A 22,086-nucleotide genomic window follows, 5' to 3' on the forward strand; every position below is an offset into this window, starting at 1 on the left:
GGACCCCACTTTCCATTTCCAGGCTTCTGTAGATGTTGAACCTGCCCCAAACTGCTCTGCAGGAGGAATGGCTTTGGGGACAACAAACAGATGCTTCTCTGCCAGTCCCTATGAGGGGGCTATCCTGAAACCAGTGCCAGGCTCATCACAGTGGGACATGGAGGAAGAGGCAGCAGACAAAATTCAGACAAAATCCACCATTTTCCTTGTCCCTGTCCCCAAAGGAAGTCAAAAAGACTGGGGAAGTCACCTCACAGAAAAAAATAAATAAAAAAACTTCAGCCAAACAAAAAAGTCCAAAGCCAACCAACCAAAAACCCAAATCAGACACCTCCAGAAAACTTACATTAAAACTGACAATTTTTAATCTGAGTCCCAATGAGCCTTTCCTATGATGGGCAGACACACCCTGTGGGTTTTCCCAGGATCAACACTGAACAGGAATGCTGCACTCCCACCCAGGTAGTACAGGCTTGTCAACTGCTGGGTGGTCCAGAACCCGTCCGTGAGCCACTGAACTCTGAAGCTTTAGAGTCACAGTGGGACCCACTGCTGGCAGGTGTGTTCCCACAGCCTCTCAGGTGTTCTCCCACAACCCCCCAGGTGCTGTCCTGCTCAGCTATCCCCAGTTTATTCCTGCTGTGAGGGTACCTGCATCCCCTACAGGAACAACAGCAACTCCCATGGCTGAGCATCCACTTGGGATGTACTGGTTCAGGGGAGGGCTTTGCTTTGCATTCCTGAAAGCTGTCTTAAACGTTAAAAATGAGATGTTTCCTCCTGTCCTGCTTCCCACCTGCTCAGCCTTTTCCCCACACCTGTGATGAAGAGTCAGGGGGCCTTTTCAGGAGCCTCCAAGAGGCACAGGGACACGAGCCATCACAGAAACACCAGGATACAACTTGAGCCAGGCCAGAGCAGAAGCTGTTTATTGCTGCAGCTGTGAGGGAGGGCACAGCCCCCAAGGACAGACACACTGACACATCTGTGCCCAAAAGGGAGAGCACAGCCCTCAAGGACAGACACCCCACTGCTCAAAAGGGGCACACAGACTAAGTTCACGTTCCTCTGCTCCGTCCTGCAAATGTGGGTCATCCTGCAAATGGAAACCCTTCCTGGGAACAAAGGCCAATTTGGCTTTCCCAGTGCTCTTTTCCTTGAACCGTGGTTAGGATGAGATCCAGAGCTACAGCAACTGAAAAAGGTTCCACAGCTCACGTCCCTTCTGCCTTGCTTGGACAAGAGTCAGTGTCTCTGCTTTGCAAATTGCCCCACTGGGAACAGGACACGCTCCTGCAGGTTTGCTAGCTGACAGGTGTGGCAGCCTGGGTAGAAGAGACACCTTACATCACACTCATATGCTCTTAAACCATCCCACCTTTCCCACCTGGAAGTGGACGGGAACCAAAATCCTCTCGGGCACAAGACAAAACATTCCCTCAGACAGTGTCAGTTTGCTCCTTGATATTTCTCTGAACGTGGACACACCAGGCTGAGCCAAATGAAGCTGATAACATGGCAGAGGCTGAAGCAGAGAGAGGCAGCAGTTTGGAAGGGAGCAGCTTGCACAGTGCCTGTTTCACTGTAGAAGTTTGACGTAATTTGCTGGGAAGAGGCCGACCCTGCCGTGGCACTGCCCCCGCCACCAGCCTTCGTCCACCATCTCGATGTGTGTGATTGTGTCGGCTGGGTCAAAGGAAATCTCATCATCTCCCTCTGCAAACATTGTCCAGAAAAGACAGACAGTCACAGTGCAAAGAGAACCCCAGGCATAGCTGGTTCACATCCCTCCTCCCACCTCCCCTGGGCAGGAGAAGATAGAACAAGATAACCCCCAAGAGTTCAACCTCACCCAAACCCCATCAAGCAGCACAGACAAGGCAGATGAGCAAGACCTTGCAGGTGACAGATGAAGTTTCTCTGTTCCTGTCCTGGTTCTGGCCAGGACAGGGTTAATTTTTTGCAGTAGCCTGGTGGGGGCATGGCCAGTACACTGAAGTTATTCTGTACCACATCATTGCTGGGGTGGGATAAGGACTGTCTTCTGGGGAAGAGGGGGTTCCTTCCACTTGAGAAATGGTGGAGGGAGCCCTCCAGTACTGTCTTAGTCCACTACTGTCTATTAGTCCAGTGAGTGTTTTTCCACGTGAATCATTTCTTTTCTTAAACCTTTAGTTACTAATATTGTTGCTGTCACTGTTTGTTTTCTTCTCTCATGGCTGTTTGAAGTAAATTGTTCTTATCTCAGTCCATGATCTTTGCCCTATGGGCCTCCAGTTGGAGGGGGATGGTGTGTGGGTTTTTTAGTGGGACTACAAAATTGGACAATACCATTCCTAAACTACCACAGTTCCCAAATCAGGTCTCATTCTGCTTCCTATGAGGAAGAAATTTAAACCCCCAAGCCACAGTCTTTTCCCCACTGCTGAGGGTGTGACCCCCCACACCCCCTGGCCCCTGCCCTCCCCCAGCCCTGGTGGCAGACCCACCTCCTTGGTAGTCGTAGAGAGCCACTGCGCAGGTCCCGGGGCCCTGCCCCGCACAGACCCCCCCCGTGTTCGCTGCAGAACAAGGATGGACAGGTGAGACAGACACTGAGGCAGCCACACAGCCCGGGCAGTGCCACCCTCCAGCCCAGCTTCGGGGAGCACATCCAAACCCTGCCAGCAGGGAGAGGTGCAGCACAGCCCAAAGCAAGGTGTGACTTCCTTCCCCTCCCACAAAGAGGGAGTGGAGTCCTGATACTTTGTGTTCCTCTCCCAAGAAAAAGTCTGTGCATAACTCCAGCCTCCCCCCTTGCCATCTCCAGTACCAGCAAAGCTGCGACAGAAGCGCTGACAGCAGCCCATGCACTTTGCTCCTGTGCTTGGAGGAAGGTTCCCCACACTCCTCACACCAGGACACCCCACAGCAGGTCTTGGGAACACCAGCCATGTGAGCAATGGGCTGAGCCACAACCCCCAGGCCCCAGCACACCACTGGCAGCCACTTGCCAGGAAACCACGGCAAGAGCACCAGTACACATCCAGCTTCTCCTGAGCCACAGCAACCCCCCCTCCTGCCAGGCACTGCTCCAGCAGTTCAGCAGGTTCAGCAGACATCTGCTGCCTGCCCCAGCACTCTGTGCAGCTCATCTGCACCTTGGGGATGGACAGGGGAGTGGAGACCACCGAGTCTCCATCATCAGGAGCCGTTACCCTGACCACAGGAGACTTCAGGACACAAATTCCCTCTCAACTCTGTGCCATACATCCACTGAACTGAGTGGATGGGTACAAGCTCCCCAAGACATGGGCTATTCTATCAGTACTCACCCAGGTGGGGCTGGCTCTGGCTGTGCTCCTGAGGAAGGATCACCTCATAGTCTTCTCCTCCATCTTCCCCAAGGTCATAGATAGCATCTGGCTTTCCCAGTGGGGCTGGCAGCTCCTCATAGTCAGCACCTCCACTGGTACTGTCACAGTAGTCAGAGGGCTCTGGCAGCTCCTCATAGTCTCCACCAACATCCAAACTTTCACTGTAGATAGGCTGATCCTGGCTGGGGACCTTGCACAGCTCTGTGCCCAGATCTGCTGGCCTTGGTGGCAAAGTGGGTGGTGCTTCCTCATCCTCCCTTTTGGCCTCCTGCCACGAGGTGAGAAGGTGACAAGAGAGTCACTTGTGAAGCACCCAGCACTCTCCCAACTCCCAGCATCTGGCATAAGGCAGCCCCTTCCTGGAGCACCATCCCCTGCACACCAGGGAAACAGCTCAGCCCCTCGGGCCGTGCTGAACTGGCACCTGGCATTGCTCTGGAGACCCTCAGGGCACATGTGTTTGAACCTCTGTTCATACTTCTCTCCAGCCCACGGTGCTACCACTGCACCTCCCACTCCCAGAGCCTGTCCCAAGGGGTGCTGTGCAGTCCCATCCCCATCCCAACACTCCCCCTCGTCCTTCCAAAGCCTCTCACACAAGGGCCCAGCCCCTCTCAGGTGCAATCCCCTCTGCCTGCTCCCCTTCCCGGCTCTCCCACACTGCCTTGGCACCTGCTCTCCTGGTGACACGGGTTGGTCTCCATGGGCACTCCTGGGCACCTGTGCTGGCACAGCAGCAGGGGCTGCCCCAGTGTGCCCCTTCCCTCTCGGTGGGATTTCCTGCTGGAGAAGAGCCATCAGATCCCTCAGTCCCTCTGAATGAGTACAGAGCAATGCCTGTTCACATTCCCAATAGAGCAACTCAGAACATTTTCCTCCACCTAGAATCTGTTCCAGCTCCTACAAACCTGCCCTGGGCCTGGGCACTGGCAGGCTGGTGACAAGGGTGGGGCACCCCTGAAGAGGAACATGTTGGAGGGGCTTCACTGTGAATCCCACTCTGCCCTCTGAGTGCAGGAACAGCAGCAGGTGGGAAGGCAGGTAAGCATTGGGGCTGGGTGCCATCTCCAGTTTGGTGGGGTGCATCCCACATGCAGACTGCTGGGATGGCAGTGCTGGGGAGGGGTGACTGCACTCTTTGACAAGCACCAGAGGCAAAAGGAGCTGAGGCCAAAGCACTGGGGCCACGGCTGGGTGCAGGTACACCCTGATCTCTGTGCTGAAAAGGAAAGTCCGGTGACAACTGTGGAGCTCAGTGGCCATTCGTGGCAGATGCAGGGAGGCAGTTTAGGCAAAAGGTTACTCTAAAGAGATCATCTGGAAGGACGTGGAGCTGCATGGCCATGAGGAAAAGTCTCCTCCACGAGCCTCAGAGGACACAGCAGGACAGGCAGGGCTCACCTGTCCCCGAGGTGCCGGGCACTGCCGGGGCTGTCGCCGCAGCCGCTCCTCCTCCGCCTGCCTCCTGCTCTCCTCCTCCCTGGCCGTGTGTTCAAACTGCCACCGCAGGCTGCTGGTGCTGCTGGAAGCTCCTGCGAGGAGACAGCCAACTGAGCCAGGCCCCAGCTCCCTCCCACCACCCCAAGCATCCGGGAGAAACCCAGACCTCCACCTCTTCAGAGAGACTTGCAGTTCAGCCACCTTTGTCCTGCCCCCAGCACAGGCTGAACCCCCATCCCATCTACCAGCATGCTGACACAGAGGGACCATGAGGCCCACAGCTTCCCAGGTCCAGGGCTGGGACTCATATGTCTCACCTGCCTCCAGGGGTCTTGGTTTCTCGTAGGAGGAGGTGGGAGCTGCCATCTCATCAAAGCCAGCAGCACTCTGCAAGAGGAAGTGAAAGAATTGTCCAGCTTCTTGGGCAAGGCCAGTGCTGGGTTTGGCTACTGGTGATGGCAAGCACTGTTCCTAGGTGTGTCTGTCCTCACCTGTACAGTTACCCTGACCCAGGGGAGGCTGCTGGCTGCAGTCCCCTCTCCTGACACCTCCCTTCCTCTCTGCATCCTGCTTCCCAAAGGACCCACAGCCCTGACTTTTACCAGGTGCTCATCTGATTTCACACGTGATTTTCTGCCATGTACAGGATGCACCTTTCTTTGTCAATGCCCCTCTGCTTGCTGTTGTTAAATTCACAGGTAGTGCTAATGTCTTCTGAGGGCAGGACACCATTCCCTCTCCAGCCCAGCCCAGACATGCAGCATGGACAGGAACATGTGTTTATATCCTCCCCAGCTTCCTCCAGCTCCTGAGTTCGGTGATGTTGGTGCTGTACCAGGCACAACACTGTGCCCCTGCACTGTGCCCCACAACAGGGAATGGAGGGTTCAGGGAAGGCCCCCTCACTGCCTCCTCCAAATGCCCCAAAGCCACAGGATTCCCACCTCTTAGTTTAGCCACATCCATGAGGTTCATCTCCAACTGGCAGGACCAAGACTGCAGGGCAGCCTGACACACAGAGAATTAACTCCAGTGCTTGAATCTGAGTTGTGACTGTAGGTGAGGCTTTGTGGGGTGTCAGCCCAAACAGAAAACCTGAACCAGCCAACTGGGTGACCTTTTCTCATGCACAGCAGATTGAGCTGTGCTAATCCCACCCCTGCCAGGGTTTGTCAAAGTGTGCAGGCAGATTTAGCTACCTGAACAGACCACAAGGCACTCCTTGGTAGGAGAGAAAAACCTGCAGAAGTTAAGAAACAGCAGAGGAGTTACAGACAGTGCCATGAGGAATTCCCTGCATTACAGTCTCCTCTGGCTGCATCCCTCTGCATCCCTCTGCATCCTCTGGTATTTTACACTGAGCCAGTTCCCTCTTGCCACCTCTGTGCCCTGAGCACTCTGAATCTCACCTCCACCTGGGAAATCTCTTCTCTTGCAGGGCAAGGAGTGGTGATTAGTAGGAAGCAATTGAAGGCTGCAGCAGTCTTACCTTATCCACTCTATCCTTCTGGACCCCATACCGGCCTCCAAACCCCTTGGCATAGTCTGTATGGGGAAAAAAAGGAGGCTATTTTACAATATTTTATATTCTGTGTGCACATCTGGCTTCAGTATGCTGTGACCAGTGACATGAGATGAGTTAGCTTTGTCTGCATCTTATCACATATGGAAGTAACTAGAGATAACACATGCAAAGTCCTCTGGACAGTGGCTTTTAGGACTAATTATCCCTCCTTTCAGCCAAGGGCACAGGAATGCAGGGCTGTAGCTGAGTGGAGTGTGGCCTTGTTCACTGAAGTCAACTGTGCAGTAGCCCCCAGATTCCTGGGATCTGTTCTGCCTCATTCCTCTGTGCTTGCCTTTGCAATGAACTTGTGGTCAGGAAGGTCCCTCACAGAGACAGCACAGCAGAGTTTGAGCAGGCTGACTGAGGGACTCTCATCCCATGTCCCCCACTGGTCCAAGCAGCCATCTACCCTGGCAGTTTGCCCTTGTGTTTTGGGGCTCACCACACCCCAGCTGCTCCAGAACATGCTGGACACATTCCATTTTCAGCAGCTGGATCTCTGACTATGAACCACAGGCTCCGGGTCTGTGTGTGCTCCAAGGAAACTGCCACCACCTCTGGCAGCGCTGCCTGACCTGTTTGGGATGCGTGGGGTTGCACTTCCTCCTGATGATCCCAGCCAAGGGCATTCTTGTCCTGACGATCCCTCTGGACCCCAAACTTCCCACCAAAGCCCACAGAATAGTCTTCAGCCACAGGGATCCAGATCACAGCATGGAAGAGAACAGGCAAGGGAGGGAAGGAGACAAGTGGCAGCAGTGTGAGCTCAGGCTGTTCTCACAGGTTTTCCTTGCCCAGGACTTAGAGAAAGACATGGAGCAAGGCCAGATTTCCCCACTGGTGGCTGCAGCAACAGCCTTCCCTCCTCCCTGGGACATGTCACCTGCTATTAGCACCTGCCTGGGCTTCCCCAGCGCCCTTCCTTTGGTGATGTGCTTCCCAGGAGATCCCTGTGCCCACAGAACTCTGCTGAACTCTTTCCAGCAGCCATGCCATGGCTTTCCTCACCTGACCTGTTCCCTTGCTGCAAGCTCCCCATAGCTATTCCACCATTCAAGCAGCAGATTGAAGAAGTGCTGCACAGTGCCCCACAGTCCCAGTGGGCACAGCCCCAGCTCCAGCCCTGGCAGTGCCTGTTCCCTCAGCTGCCCCAGCTCCCCCAGCTCCCCTGGCTGCCCCAGCTCACCTCTCTGAGAGTCGTGCTTCTCTGCCTGGCTCTTGTAGTCAAATCCCACAGCCGCCTTGTCCACCTTGTCCCTCTCCACTCCGTAACGGCCACCAAAGCCCTTGGAGTAATCTGAGGTGGTGCATGGAGTGAAACCCTGCCCCCTGCACGGGGCTGGTGAGGAGAGGACAGGAAGCAGCACTGGGAAGGAGCAGGGGGGAGGAAGGAGAGCAGTGGGGCTGATGGAAAACCCCCTAAAAAGCAAGAGGTTGAAGGGGACAGAGTGGATGGCAGGGAGCATCATGGATGAGAGCCCATGGGAATGGGGCACAGGGCAAGCGTGGGCCAGGGCAATGGCAGGCACAGCCAGCTGGGAGGGAAGGAAGGAAGAACATGGACGTGTCAAGGACAGCGGGGAGGCAGTGGGAGCACAGTCACCCACGAAGGCAAAGCCAAGCAGGATTTGGGCACTGATAGCCAGGGGATCACCCATTCACCCAACTCCAGAGCCAGGATTTCAGTCTGTGGTCTGCCAGCCTCGGGAAAGGGCTGTGAGTAAGGACACTGAGCCTTGGGAGTACAGGAATGGCAGAGGAGCTCATGTTTGCTATAGTGGAACCTCAGCTTCTACAAACACCTGACCCTGGAGCTGCAGCAAAGGCTGAACCCCATTTCTGCAGACACACTCCTGCTCTCCCCACTTGGCCATCGTGTGACAGATGCCTTGTGTCTCTGTTTTCCAGCTCCAAACTAGTGATCCTTTAACAACTTCAGCCATGTTCAGCTGTTCCCTAAGGATCACCTGGTTAATACTGGCTCATTCCTGAGACATTCCAGCCTCCCTCCTGGCTGCTGGCTGTACAGACTCCTCCTTTCAGACACCTGCCAGCTCGGTCTCCAAATCCTGCCCTTAAGGGGTAAATCACAGTCACCTCTCCCTGTTCCCTGATGCTTTTCTACAGGTCTGCATTTCACACTTCAGCTATACCAATCCATGGAGACTGTGTTGTAGAGAAAGCTGCATCAGGATATTTTTTATTCCAGAATGGATCTCTGTTTCACAGAAGCTCAGTCACCTAACCTGTAAGTATGAACAATTCTTAAACTTACCTTGACTAAACTATTATCTATCTATTAGGCTGTTATGAAATGGATCTTTAATGGAGCTGTTTTCAGCAAATGCAGATTTTATGACTGTTATCTTGCTGCTGAAGCTTCTAGTATAGACACATTTTTATGAAAAGCAACCCAAACACCCTACTTCTTACAGTTCCATTTTGTCCTTAGCAACTTCTGTAGTTTCACACAGCCTGATGAATTTCTATGTCTACAAGAATATGTTAATGTAGCATAACTGCATGGAATTAATTATTTTAAGATCAACCAAGAATGCCTCAAACTATGTTCCTTCTTTTATAGATTCCTCTTAAATGAATCCCATTCAGTTATTTCCTTGGTAATGCAGTATTCCTCACATTTACCTGAAACAGCAACAGACCTTGCCCTTTCATCTTCTTTTGGGTGCAGAATACTTAAAATATCTTTAGTTTCACTTCTTGCACTATTTGTTGAATCTGCAGAATTCTGCAGCAGTTTGAGTGCTCTACAGGCTTGTGTTTCCATACCCATTGCTGTGCCTTTTCCTACAAGTTGTTCCTCCAGCAGTCACTCCATGTCCTGAATGGCTCTTCTGGAGCTGTTCTCAGAAGGGCTTTGGGAGGACAGGGAGCACAAGCCATCCACTGGAGGGGGGTGGCAGTGTCTCCTCTACTCAGCCAGGACGTGGCTTTCACCAAAGCAAAGCACAGAGACAGGGGGATGTACACCAGAAGGATGGTGACAGGACAGCATGGAATGGGGCCATGAGGGTGACAGACTGGGAACAGGAATCTGAAACAAGTGACAGGAGGGGGATAATGAAGGAGATTGTGCCACAGCCAACAGCATGGGATAGTGGGAGCAAAAGAGCAGCTGGGCAAAGTGTCAAGGGGTCACACATGCCCAAGGACTTGCCTGTCTGGGACGAGTGTTTCTCCACCTCACCCTTGTATTCAAAGCCCACTGCTGACTGGAACAAGAAGGGGAGGGCTCACAGTCAGCCAGGTTTCAGCCACCCTCCTCTGGGGCCAGGCTGGAAGCCTGCTCTCTGCCTTGTGCCACAGAATGCTGGGCAAAGAGCACAGCCCCTGGATGGACAGCACAGCCCCAGGATGGACAGCACAGCCCCTGGACAAACAGCACAGCCCCTGGATGGACAGCACAGCCCCTGGATGGACAGCACAGCCCCTGGACAAACAGCACAGCCCCTGGATGGACAGCACAGCCCCAGGATGGACAGCACAGCCCCAGGATGGACAGCACAGCCCCTGGACAAACAGCACAGCCCCTGGACAAACAGCACAGCCCCTGGACAAATAGCACAGCCCCTGGACGGACAGCACAGCCCCTGGACAAACAGCACAGCCCCTGGACAAACAGCACAGCCCCTGGACAAACAGCACAGCCCCTGGATGGACAGCACAGTCCCTGGACGGACAGCACAGCCCCAGCATGAACAGAACAGCCCCAGGATGGACAGCACAGCCCCTGGACAAACAGCACAGCCCCAGGATGAACAGAACAGCCCCTGGACAAACAGCACAGCCCCAGGATGAACAGCACAGCCCCAGGATGGACAGCACAGCCCCTGGATGGACAGCATAGCCCCTGGACGGACAACACAGCCCCAGGATGAACAGCACAGCCCCAGGATGGACAGCACAGCCCCTGGATGGACAGCACAGCCCCTGGACAAACAGCACAGCCCCAGGATGAACAGCACAGCCCCAGGATGAACAGCACAGCCCCTGGATGGACAGCACAGCCCCTGGACGGACAACACAGCCCCAGGATGAACAGCACAGCCCCTGGACGGACAGCACAGCCCCTGGATGGACAGCACAGCCCCTGGATGGACAGCACAGCCCCTGGACAAACAGCACAGCCCCTGGACAAACAGCACAGCCCCAGGATGAACACCACAGCCCCAGGATGAACAGCACAGCCCCTGGACAAACAGCACAGCCCTTGAACAAACAGTACAGCTCCAAGATGAACAGCACAGCCTCAGGACAAACACCACAGCCCCCAGGACGAGCAGCACAGCCCCTTGGCAAACTGTGCTGCCTGGATGGGACACGCCCAGCAGAGTTACCTCCACAGTGCCCCACAGTGTGTCACTGGCCACTGCCCTGCACACAGGCGAGCTGTGCTTCAGTGAGACTATGGTACATGGCACACCTCCACCGGCACCCCGAGCCTGGAGAACTGAGCCACAATCCGGCGGCAGCAGTGTTTTAGGGGCAGCACAGGCAGCAGTGTTTCAGGGGCAGCACAGGCAGCAGTGTTTTAGGGGCAGCACAGGCAGCAGTGTTTCAGGGGCAGCACAGGCAGCAGCGTTTCAGGGGCAGCACAGGCAGCAGTGTTTCAGGGGCAGCACAGGCAGCAGTGTTTCAGGGGCAGCACAGGCAGCAGTGTTTTAGGGGCAGCACAGGCAGCAGCGTTTCAGGGGCAGCACAGGCAGCAGTGTTTCAGGGGCAGCACAGGCAGCAGTGTTTCAGGGGCAGCACCAGCCACAGTGACACATTTTAACTGCACTGTCCAACACACCTTGTCGGCTCGGTCCCGCTGGACTCCAAACTTTCCCCCAAAGCCCTGGGCTGCATCCGTCTGCGAGGAGTGCTTCCCAACATCAGCAATGTACTCGTGTCCCACTGCACACTGGAGGAGAGACAGCGTGACATGAACACCCCCAGCCAGGCTGGGGCAGGCACAGCCACCGTGGCTGCACCAACGTGCTGCTGGGACACTCGCAGACACGAGTGACGGTCCAAGCTGACCGTGCGGTGGTGGCCATGCCCTCCACATGGCCTTTGCCAGCACCAGCTCTGCTCTGAGGCCTGGGAGTGGCCTGAAGGGCTGCTATGCCACAAACTGGCCTCCCTGCCAGCTCACCAGAAAAAGTGTGGGATGCCAAATACCGGCTGCTCCCAAGTCCAGTGGAGTAGTGTGGTGGATAATCACATGGGACGTACAGCTGAGAACTCCAGGCAGCAGGTCTGGCAGCACTCCCTATTTGTGTATCTGAGAGTGAGGGTGAGCAGACCTGGCTGGGATCACCCTTCCTGCCTGCCACAGGCCAGGCCAGGGTCCTGCTCTCCCTGCCAGAGGTGCTGTGGCCAGGAACCATACACACTCCACACCAACATGGAGCAGCTGTGGTCAGACTCTGCCAGAGCAGAGTGAGGGTGGTTCTGTTGAGCAACTTCTTGGCCTTTGTCTAGTTTTACCAGGATGCTGCAAGCATTCAGCCTCTGGCCCTTCTCCTGAGGAGAGCATGTGGTTCCTGACCACAGCACCTCTGGCAGGGAGAGCAGGGAGTTTGTCAGGGCAGCCTGTTTCTCACTCTGCCATCCTGATATCCTGCAATCCCACAGTGACCACACCTACTGAACATTACTGCAATTTAACACTCTCACTTCTGAAAAAAGAAGTATTAAATGCTGAAAGGTGAAGGAAGAAGTGTGATTATGATTGTCACAAAACATAAACCAGATCTGGTGTGAGAACAGAGAATACAAAATAGGGATTCATACCAGGGAGCTACGAGGTCTGTAATGCAAAATATAAGAGAATCATTATTTATTAGTTGTCCAAGCACAAGTAGGGAGGCACCTGATTTAACTGTTATGCAGCAGGTTTGAACAGCCACAGAATTTCCTTCTTCACAGCTAAAGGGAGAATTGCCAGGAAGTTGTAGAGAGGAGTTACACAAATGGAATCAAACAGATCCTGGAGACAGAGTATGGTCTAGCTGGACATGTGTGAATCTCTGCAGTTATGCCAGCTCTCCATTCTCTCCCTTCAGGGTCCAGCCAGAAAACATGGATAGCCCTTTCTTTATGAGAAAACCCTTTTCCACTGGGGCTCCAAGAAACCCTCCACAGCTGTTACCTTATCCATTCGGTCCCGCTCTGTTCCAAATTTGCCTCCATAGCCATAGGAAGCCTTGGGGCCAGTCTCCATCTCCTTCTTCTTGATGACCTCATGTTCCTCTGACACCTTGTTCCTCAGCTGATGGATACTGGTGAGACAGAGACAGGGCAGGTCAGTGTGGGATGGAGCAGAGCTGTGCAGCCAGCTGGAGCATCCCTGTGCCCCTGCCCCAGCCAGAGGCCAGCACAGAGCAGGACATACACCCACTGCCAGCTGCCATCGTGGGCCCGCTCTGGGTTCCCCGGGGTGCCAGCCACACACGCAGCCACTGTGCTGTGGCAGAGAGGGTGGTACCCCGGGGCTGCCGAGGGACCAGAGCAGTGGCCTCTGGGGGACAACCAGCCCCCCTCCTGCAGCCCTGTTCAGGGTCACACCCCGGCTTCCTCAGGATCCCGCACCTCCCTTTCTCTGTGTGCTGCACTGGCCGCACTGCAGGGCAGCGCGGGGCTGTCCCCGGGGTCACTGTGGCCGCACTGCAGGGCAGCGCGGGGCTGTCCCCGGGGTCACTGTGGCCGCACTGCGGGGCAGCGCTGGGCTGTCCCCGGGGTCACTGTGGCCGCACTGCGGGGCAGCGCTGGGCTGTCCCCGGGGTCACTGTGGCCGCACTGCGGGGCAGCGCTGGGCTGTCCCCGGGGTCACTGTGGCCGCACTGCGGGGCAGCGCTGGGCTGTCCCCGGGGTCACTCTGGCCGCACTGCAGGGCAGCGCGGGGCTGTCCCGAGGGAGCTGCTGCCGCGGGTCAGTCCCGGGCAGGGAAGGAGCGGGAAGCCTTTGCCCCGGGACTCGCCCGCCGACGCCCCGCAGCAGCAGGGGTGGCGTGGATCGCACTCCGCAGACCAGCCCCTACGTGGCTGGTTCGAGCGGCCGCCGCCGCCCCCCGCGATGTGCCCGCGGTCCCGCCCCGGTCCCGTCCCGCACCCCCGGCAGGGCCGTTCTCCGCCCGCCCGGGCCCGGGCCCCCCGCACTCACTCGATGTGCCCGGCGCGGCCGGAGCCCTCGATGGTTTTGGCTCCCCAGCGCTGCTCCCGCTCGGAGATGTCGTTCTGCGGGCGAGCCGTGGCCGTCAGTCCCGGCCCCGCACCGGGCTCGGGGCCGCCGGGCCGGGCACGGACCGGGCAGGGAGCGGGGGTCCCAGCGCCCCATCCTCGCCCCAGCCCCGCCGGCCCCCAGCTCCGCAGGGCCAGGAGCAACAGGAATGCTGAGGAATCCACTGTCGGGAAAACACTGGAGAAGCCGCAGTGACCGCAGCCCGTGGGCCGTTCGCCCAAGCTTGGCTGTCACAGCCTTGTTTTGTGGCTTTGTGGAAGGTCTGAGCGTGCATTCGATAAAATGAAGCATGAACAAAGTCTTTCCTAATATACAGCAAAGTTGAAAATATGTATATATAAAAGAATTAAAAAATACATAAAAAGTCTCATCCCATTCAGGCTTAGTTTGAAGGCTTCCACAAATAGAAGAGATGAAGTAAAAACAAGCAAAAAAATTGACAGCATAGATTTTTCCTAAGACATTAATAATTTGGAACTTTGAGGAAGGGAATTGCTTTTCTGTCCCAAACTAGGATTTCTAACTGGAAATAACTAGGCAAGACTGGACCTCAAAAACACAGGGCTCTTGTGTAACAGGAGAGACTTATTGGGAAGGGCATAGAGAACCAAAAGGAAAATGAAAATCGTGACCCTGTAAGAATGCAGGGAGTTCCCCAGGCTGAGCCCTTCTGCTCTCTCACCAGCTCACCCAGAGCTAGACTAGATAGAAAATAAACATATGAGAGGCACAGAGCTGCACCTGCACAAGCTGACTACATACAACAGGATTTTCCATCTGGAAAAAAAGACAAATGAGGGAAATACTGGATCCTCTACAGTTACAAACACTGTGGGACAGAGAAAATATAAGTGTTCACTATGTCTTGTAACATAGGTTGTGGGGAGGACAAGGGAAGCTACCAAGGAGCAGGTTTAAAAAAAAAACAATATTCTGTACTCCTCAAGTGCCTTACTTGTGGTCAGACACAGAGTGCACTGATGTAGGAAGTTCTGGAGACTAAACATGGAGATGGGGCAGAAGTGGCCCAGAGAGGTGACTGACGGTTCCCCGTGCTGAGCCCCGAGCCCTGGCCCCGCTGAGCAGCAAGTGCCCAGGGCCAGGAACCCTTCACACCACCAGTATAACAGTTACCATGCCAGACACTCACCACAAAATCAGGGTCTGTGTCCCAGTCGTCTCCCTGAGGCTCCACCTTCACTGACACGTCATGTCCCACAACCGCCTTCCACATCTGCACAGCGAGGACACGGTGTCACCAGCTGTCACCCAGGGCCCAGCACGTGGGCAGAGCTGGCTCACAGCCAACTACCGGATTCTGCTTTTCCAACACCATTAATTTTCTGTGCTGTGAGATGCTGTTCCCCACGTTACCCCCCCCAGTAGCACGGTCACACCACTGCCACACGCTCCAATGTGCTGCTGGACCTGAGGTGGACTCTTCAAGCCTCTTGTCTGTTTTCCAACCTTTTAACCCCTGCCCAGTAGCCTATAGAAGGGTCGGGGCAGGACTGGACACTGGAGTGACAGGGCTGGTGCCGTGTGGTGTTTGTCTGTCATATGGAGAAAACGGGAAGGGACTAAAAGCCCCGAGGCTGCAGGGCTGGATGGGCTGAGGCTGTGGTGGAACAGCTCCCACAGGCCTGGAGGAAGTGATGGGCCCAGGAAGAGGAAGTTAAAAGTAACGTGAAATCTAAAACTCCTATGTGTCATTTTCAAGGTGACTGTGAAAAAAGATGATGAAAAAGCCCCTCCCAAAAGTTTTCACAAAACGAGAGAGAGGGAAGATGACATGAGCTGCCTACACCCCAGAGCAATCATTCTCAGCAGAGCTCTCATATTCCAGCCCTTTACTGTCTGCAGTGTTGAGGAGCCCCGAATTGTTCTCAGTGTTGCCCAAAGCAGCTTTTCCCTGGGGCAGAGAGAAAGACAGAACAGAATGTGCAGGAAAGACTGAGCTGAGCCCTGTTCCCCATCACACCAGACTGTGACCAGAGCAATGGGAGGGAGGAGACCTCCTGTGTGCTGGACCCTCAGTTAACAGCAGCTTTTACCGTGTGCTGCTCAAGGGCACTAACCCCTCCCTCCAGGGCGTGTGGGAGCCTCAGGCAGCCCTGAGTGCTCGGGGACTTGCCCTCCGTGCATGCTGAGTAACTACATAATTCTCTATTTATGCTAAGTAATTAACTGTACCACATCAAAGCTGTTTAGGTGAATAACCTTCCAGTTTAGTGCAGCACACTGCTTGCTTTCAAGCTGTCCTTTCCAGTTGTCTAGAGAACCAGCACTGTAAAGCCAGGGAGCAAAGAGAACAGAAACTAAACCAGCAGGGACGAGGCTTTCTTTTGTTAAGCAAAAGCCAGGTGGTCAGCTAAGGGAGAGGATGTAGGGTCAAGGCAGATTCACAGTTTTAAGCCTTCTGCAGGTGCCTCGGGACCATGGAATTTCTGTGCCATTCCCCACTCACAGCAATCCTGGGCCCAGCTGAATCCAGCCAATTGCACTTAGAAGCAGGGAAAGCAGGAAGGCTCACGTGGGCTACACAGCACAATCTAGCAACACCTTTCATCTCTCACATCAAAGATTTTTAAAGGTTCTTGCTCATTTTTGTAAAGGATAAACCAGCAGCAATAACCAGCTAGCACAGGGCTTTTCATCAGGGCAGCTGATCTGAGCTCAAATAAAGTGGTTCAGGGTTTTAAATGCTGCTGTAAGTGGTTCTTGAGCACTCATTCTCCAGTCACCTGCCCTGCATGGTGGGAACCATGACAAACCACAGACTGTAATTGCACTATGATGCTCCAGACACCCCCATAGTGAGAAATATCAGCCAGCATCTCAACCCCTTAGTTTGTCTTATTTTCCCCCGTGAAAACATCCACTACAGCACAAATATAGGGCTACCACACAGCACAGTCATGCTGGTAGATTTGGAAATGTGGTTCTTTAGAGGCTCAGACACAAGAGCAACAACAATGACAGGACAACAGCCCGAGAAGCAAATGCCGAGCATTATCCACTCAAACATGCTGGGTCAGGAAAGAGTTCTCTGCCCACCAAACCCCACTTTTTTGGTAGTCATTTCTCACTTTCCACTCCCAAAACACACTCAAGCTTTCTTACCTTTAAAGGCTCCTGCTGGCAAACTTGCTGCTCTTTGCTCAGAAACCTGCTGCCTGCAACAGCTTTGGGCCTGTCTGCTCCGAGTTCCTGTTTTAACTTCAGCTCTCTTCACTTCCTGCACCCCAGCCCCCAGCTCTGCTCAAGTCATGAGTCCCCAGACGTGCCCCAGTGCTGCAGTTCCCTCGCTGCCTGTGCTCCAAGATGCTGACACAGCACACAGCCAGCGCTTCCCCATCGGCACAGAGGATCCCATCAGGTCCCAGCACACCTTGTGTTCAAAAGAAGACTCTCCCATGGTTATAAAAAACAGTTCTGGTGGAGACAGCAGTCCTGGAGCCAGCATTCATGTCTTGGGCATGCCTGTTTCTTCTGGTATCTCTCCCCATTGCTGGGAGGATTGAGGAAAACACTAACTGTCCTCCTGAACCTTTTCCTGTTCTTCCCAGCGCCTTGAAAACCCCTTTGATCAACCTTGGGCTTCTTGTTGCAACATCACCAGTACCCACATGAAAGAACCACAGTCTGAAGGCTGCACTGAGCTCAGTCAGTCGTCTGGTGACATCCCTGATTCAGGCCCCAGGGAGGCAGCAAACTGCCCTGAAATTAGGGTCTGGTCTGCACATGGGGGCCTCTGTTCTGCTCAGGAGTGACTGTGACCATCCCTCCCTGTTTCTGCTAAGCACTGGCCTTAATGCAGCTCTTTTGAGAGGGGGTTATCTGACCTCAGTGAGGGCACCTGCAGAGGTTCCTCCTCTGCTACCTCATCATGTGCACTGTCTGCCATTCCCAGAGCCTCACATCTGTCCTGGAACAGGAGCAGAGGGTTGGGAGCTTCCCTTTACAGCTCCATGCAGTAACCTGCAGCCACTCCTCCCTATCCCGTGACACCACCTTTCTCCTGGCACAGGACCAGACCCTGGCCCAGCTCCAGCAGTGGTGCTGAACTGGCCTGTGGGTCTCAGGGATGGCAGAACACAGCTCTGTTGGTCGACCTCCTTCTCAGGCTCTCTTGCAGATCAAAACCAAGGCAGGACAGGTCTACCAGAGAAGAAACAAAATGTTGAAATGTTTGAGACAGGAAACATCAGCAAAAAGGCCCAGTCTTTCATCAGGTCAAACCACAAAGCTGTTCAGTCAGACTATGATTATCAGACCATGATTATCAGACCAGGAGTTTCTTCTGAGGTTTTGTTTTACTTCTGTATTTAATCTAAGCGGCAATTGTTCTATCTCCAGGAATAAAACATTTAAATGTTTCTAATCCTGCAGAATTGTGCCTTTCTTCAGTTCAGGAAAACCTGCATGGGCTTTAAGGAAACATTGCTTATAATCCTTACTCCCGTTAAACACAGTGGAAACATTACCTACAGCCCTATAACCCCCCAGTGCTGGCTTTTGTTCCAGCAGTGTGGGGGACTGTAGCAGTGACTGTGAACAAGGGTACCCACCTTTGGCTACACAAAGTTGAAAGGGGACAGTTTAACTGTCCCATCTGAGTTAGGAGCACATTCCAGCTCCCTGGTGCCAACTCCTGTGTCTGGCCCGGGGTTGCACAACTCTGACTGGGTGCAGTGTTTAGGCAAATGTGGAAAAGTAAACCCAAGCAGATCTTGTTTTACTGGAATTGCTTTCACTGTTCATAAAATGGCTTGGGTTGGAAGGGACCTTAAAACCATTAGTTCCACCCCTCACCCTGCCACAGGACATTGCCTGTTCCTTCTTTTGTTATCTGAAAAAGGCTGAGCAAGAGGTGAGATGAGGAAAAAGGCATCCCATAGGTGTTCACACTGTATGAAAAAACAATGCTTTTACAACCATCACACAAGGCAGCACACACCGAGGGGACCTGAAGTCCCAGTGTCCCCTACAAGGTGTGATACAGCAGCACTACACCCTCAAGAAACCTTTGACAGTTACATGACATGACCCAAATTCCATCTGAAAAATAAACTTTATTATATATACAGGAGCTCATGCCCCAGGAAGTCACAGGCAAAATATTTGGTCACTGAATTTCATGTAGTTGGAGGAAGTCCACACTGATAACCATGGGCAGTGCACAAGTGGGTATGTAGTGCCAGTGCTCTGGACCTGCCAGAGATCCAGCTGCTTGAGCTACTGATGAAATCAATCCATCCTCAAAAAGGCTTTGTGCACTGGCTAGAGCAGCTTAGTTTACCAGCAATATCAAAAGAACTACCTCTTTCCCATGGGAAAAACATGATTGTTAATACTCTACTAAGAGGCAGATATGACCCTCCTGGCCAGAACTGGGAATGGAACAACCACTCGGTCTCCGACAGGGAATGTGACTGGAGCTTCCTTTGCATTTGGCATTCTGCTCTTGGAAGAGGGCAGTCTCAAATTCAGGAGGTCTTTAGAAAACACAGCTTTCCATACATCCTGAAAGATCCAGTCCATTTGCATCATTTGCTTTGGGTCCAAACATGCCCAGTGACCAGCACCAGCTATCTACACCAGAAGGTTTCAGAACTCTGGTTCCTTCCTCAGCACAGGGGAGACACTTTATTTTTGGAGCTTCTGCCTTTGATTTGGGCCCACACAGCACATCAGGGACCCCTTCAACACACCAGGGACCCCTTCAACACACCAGGGACCCCTTCAACACATCAGGGACCCCTTCAACACATCAGGGACCCCTTCAACACATCAGGGACCCCTTCAACACATCAGGGACCCCTTCAACACAGCCTGTGCGGGGTCAGTCTCCTGACAAGGGGCCAGTGGATGAGAATGCAGGAGCAGGGCTGCTCTTGTTTCTAGAGGTAACCCAGCACCTTCCATTGTAAGAGGTGCACAGATGCCACAAATAGCAAGGTTTTTAACTTAAGAGTTAAAAAGTTTCTTGCTTCCTATTCCTTTTAAATAACTAAATCCCTGGCATTATTTTACAGGCTTGCCAGGGCAGACATGACTTTTTAAATGGAATGCTCTGCAGGGCCAGATAGACTAATTTTGGCATTTCTTCAACAGGAGATGCAACTGAGCAGGAAACACAATTTTAAGATTCACTTTACTTAAAGTGCCCACAATTTCCTTAGGATATGCATTTCAGACAGCACTGAGCCATGGAGCAAATTTAAGGGATGGAAGAAAGGGAAGACAATTCCTTGTCTTACATCCAGCTACAGGGTTTCCCCAACCCCACTCATGGATTCAGCCTAAGAGGGGGAAGATTCTGCAGTTCTAGGAAGTGCTGAAGTACTGCAGCAACTCAAGAATATTTTTCTTACTCCTACCACAGCACAATACTATCTAAAATGACTGGTTCTACTTCCAGGTACAGGAGCAGATGCTGTCCTTGAAAGTTTGCAGCATGACCCTGGCTCAGAAAACAAACCACTCCTGCAGAGACACCGAGGGAATGGCCAGTGTCCCGGGAGCAGTTCCCAGCAGCAGCACTGACTCTGACAGCAGCACCCAGTGCTCCAGGGCTGGCTTGGGAAAGCAGGCAGCTGGGAGAAGTGCTGCCCCTCGACAGGGAATGCAGGCCCCAGTGCACATGGGGCTGGGCTCTGTAGAGCCTGTCACTCTGCTCACAGGTGGCCTGTAAAGCACAGGAGGAGCAGGACATGGAGAGCCAGCAGATACATGGCCACCAGCAGGGGCAAGCGGGTCCGGGAACGGAAGAGAGAGCGGAACAGGCGGCGCAGTCCAAGGGTATTCCGAGCCTGGGAGAGTCAAGAGAGACCAGTCAGTACAAGGAATGGTTGGGTCCCCAGCTGCCTTCACCCAGAGCTCTCTGACCACGAAGATAAATTTAAGCTAACAAGCATAAACCTTCCCAAAGTCATTTCACTGCCAGATCCCACCTCTAGGGCAATCCTCATGAAACACTCTCCTTCCCCTGCTCTCTGCAGGTTTTCCATGAACCACCTCTATCCAATTCTGTCTCCAGCATGGAAGACAGAGCAAGGCAAGAGCAGAAACCTACACAGCCCCTGACAGATCTTTGTGTGTACCCTACAGAGGGCTTTAGCTGCTGTAGGTTCACAGTTTCTTGGATTAGTCAGGGCTTACATAATTGACAGCTGTGAATGTTAAGTTCTTACTCTGCTGGAATTATTATCCATGGAGTCGATCAGCAAGGACTGTTCATGACCTGGAGTCATATCAATGCTGGCACTTAAGGAAGATGCCCACTCGCTTGGCTGCAACCTGCCACGACAAACAGGAAATTAAGTTCAGTTTCTTATGATGCCACAAACCAAGACTGTAATCAAGCTTAGGAAAGGAGGTGTTTCTCCAAAAAGGAGTCAACCCCCACAGGCAAGCCCTGGCCTCATTGGACAACAGCTGGTGCCATTTGTACAGTTGTGGTGCCTTGGTGCCTCCTGAGCTCACGTTGAGCAAAAGGACTGGACAACCCAACCAGCAGGAATCCTTCAAGTGACATTTCAGTGTGACTTGAAAGGAGCCAGGGCAGATGATACAACTGTGTGGTTCAAATTCTGTGAAATTCTTTTGGAAGCCAGCTCTGGTTGCAATAGTGCTGGTTCTTGATAAGTATTTTCTAGGGACAGAGGCAGCACAGGCACATCCTGGGGCTACCAGTTTTTAGTGAGATCAGTTACAGGAGGCTTTCAGAGACTTCAATGCCAGAAGGAGCTACACTTGTCCAAGTTGTGCAGCAATTACCAGGGAACTGCATCCAGAATTCCTCCATACAGATCACTATTTTTTGGCCAAATCAGCAAGTGTGCCAGAAAGGAAGCCATTGTTTTCTTGTAAAAGACTCCACTAGTGAGGCTTATTTGGACTACAAGGAAATGCAGAGCTCAAGTGCCTACAATCAGGTCAGGTGAAAAACCCACCTCCATAGTCAATGAGGAGAAACAAGCATTTTGAACTTGCCCCTCAGGCAAGTTTATCAGGGCATCTGTCCAGTGCCCCAAGTGCCCTGTGCAGTGCAGACAACGGTGCTGGGTGCTGCAGAGGGGGAGGAGAGGGGTCTAGGCTGAAGTCGAGCCTGGTAGAGGGGGGGGAAAGTGTTTTTTCCTCATTGTGTAACTGTTTCTTAATAACCAAATTAATAAAAAGTTTATGTTAATCGGCAATACATTAAAATTGAGTGACAATTCTTCAAGTCAAGACTGTTTTCTGCATAACACACAGGTGCTTACTGAGGAGACAAATTCCTTGGAAGCATGAGAACTCTTCTGCTGGTGCCCAATTCCCAGTCTCCAAATTATATTTTCCAGTAGTTGATTTAACTGAGATAGCTAGCATCTCATTTCCAGACAGAATTTATCTTAATGTCTAGTAATTTATCTGATTCTATCTGCCTACAATTGAACTCAATTTCCTGAACTCCACAGAACACTTTTTTACAGT

General features: G+C 53.1%; 2 protein-coding genes across 6 annotated transcripts in view; both read right to left on the reverse strand.

Annotated features, from left to right (window-relative positions):
* Positions 1–902: 902 nt before the first annotated feature.
* On the reverse strand, positions 903–17,903 carry HCLS1 (hematopoietic cell-specific Lyn substrate 1). Of its 2 annotated transcripts, none has more exons than XM_051773987.1 (15): positions 16,732–17,903; positions 14,759–14,842; positions 13,531–13,604; positions 12,521–12,650; positions 11,177–11,287; positions 9,542–9,596; positions 7,550–7,660; positions 6,939–7,049; positions 6,286–6,341; positions 5,114–5,183; positions 4,758–4,888; positions 4,029–4,136; positions 3,315–3,624; positions 2,490–2,561; positions 903–1,716 (listed from the first exon to the last, which is right to left on the reverse strand). In XM_051773987.1, exons 2-15 carry the CDS (start codon positions 14,840–14,842, stop codon positions 1,580–1,582), a joined length of 1,560 nt encoding a protein of 519 aa, XP_051629947.1. In that variant the 5' UTR covers positions 16,732–17,903; the 3' UTR covers positions 903–1,579. The 2 variants fall into 2 exon arrangements, with proteins under 2 accessions (XP_051629947.1, XP_051629946.1); XM_051773986.1 differs by having other exon boundaries at positions 4,029–4,139.
* Positions 17,904–18,690: 787 nt separating this feature from the next.
* Positions 18,691–22,086, reverse strand: part of GOLGB1 (golgin B1) — a 36,698-nt gene continuing 33,302 nt past the window's right edge. For all 4 annotated transcript variants that reach the window (XM_051773984.1, XM_051773981.1, XM_051773983.1 and 1 more), the window contains 2 exons: positions 20,805–20,910; positions 18,691–20,423 (listed from right to left, as the gene is read on the reverse strand). In XM_051773984.1, coding sequence (XP_051629944.1) covers positions 20,289–20,423; positions 20,805–20,910 — 241 coding nt within the window. In that variant the 3' untranslated portion in view covers positions 18,691–20,288. The remainder of the gene's footprint in view (positions 20,424–20,804; positions 20,911–22,086) is intronic.

Source organism: Manacus candei, unplaced genomic scaffold (assembly GCF_025592945.1).
Source record: "Manacus candei isolate 608988 ecotype Guabito, Panama unplaced genomic scaffold, ASM2559294v1 h1tg000182l, whole genome shotgun sequence".
Lineage (NCBI taxonomy): Eukaryota > Metazoa > Chordata > Aves > Passeriformes > Pipridae > Manacus > Manacus candei.

Excerpts from the sequence above, each read along its gene's own strand:
- HCLS1 (XM_051773986.1), bottom strand. The coding sequence starts at position 14,842 with ATGTGGAAGGCGGTTGTGGGACATGACGTGTCAGTGAAGGTGGAGCCT. Across the intron at positions 7,661-9,541 it reads GAAACACTCGTCCCAGACAG|ATTACTCCAAGGGCTTTGGT; the intron begins GCAAGTCCTTGG and ends GCACCACCTCAG. Across the intron at positions 6,342-6,938 it reads ACCCCACGCATCCCAAACAG|ACTATGCCAAGGGGTTTGGA; the intron begins GTCAGGCAGCGC and ends TTCCCCATACAG.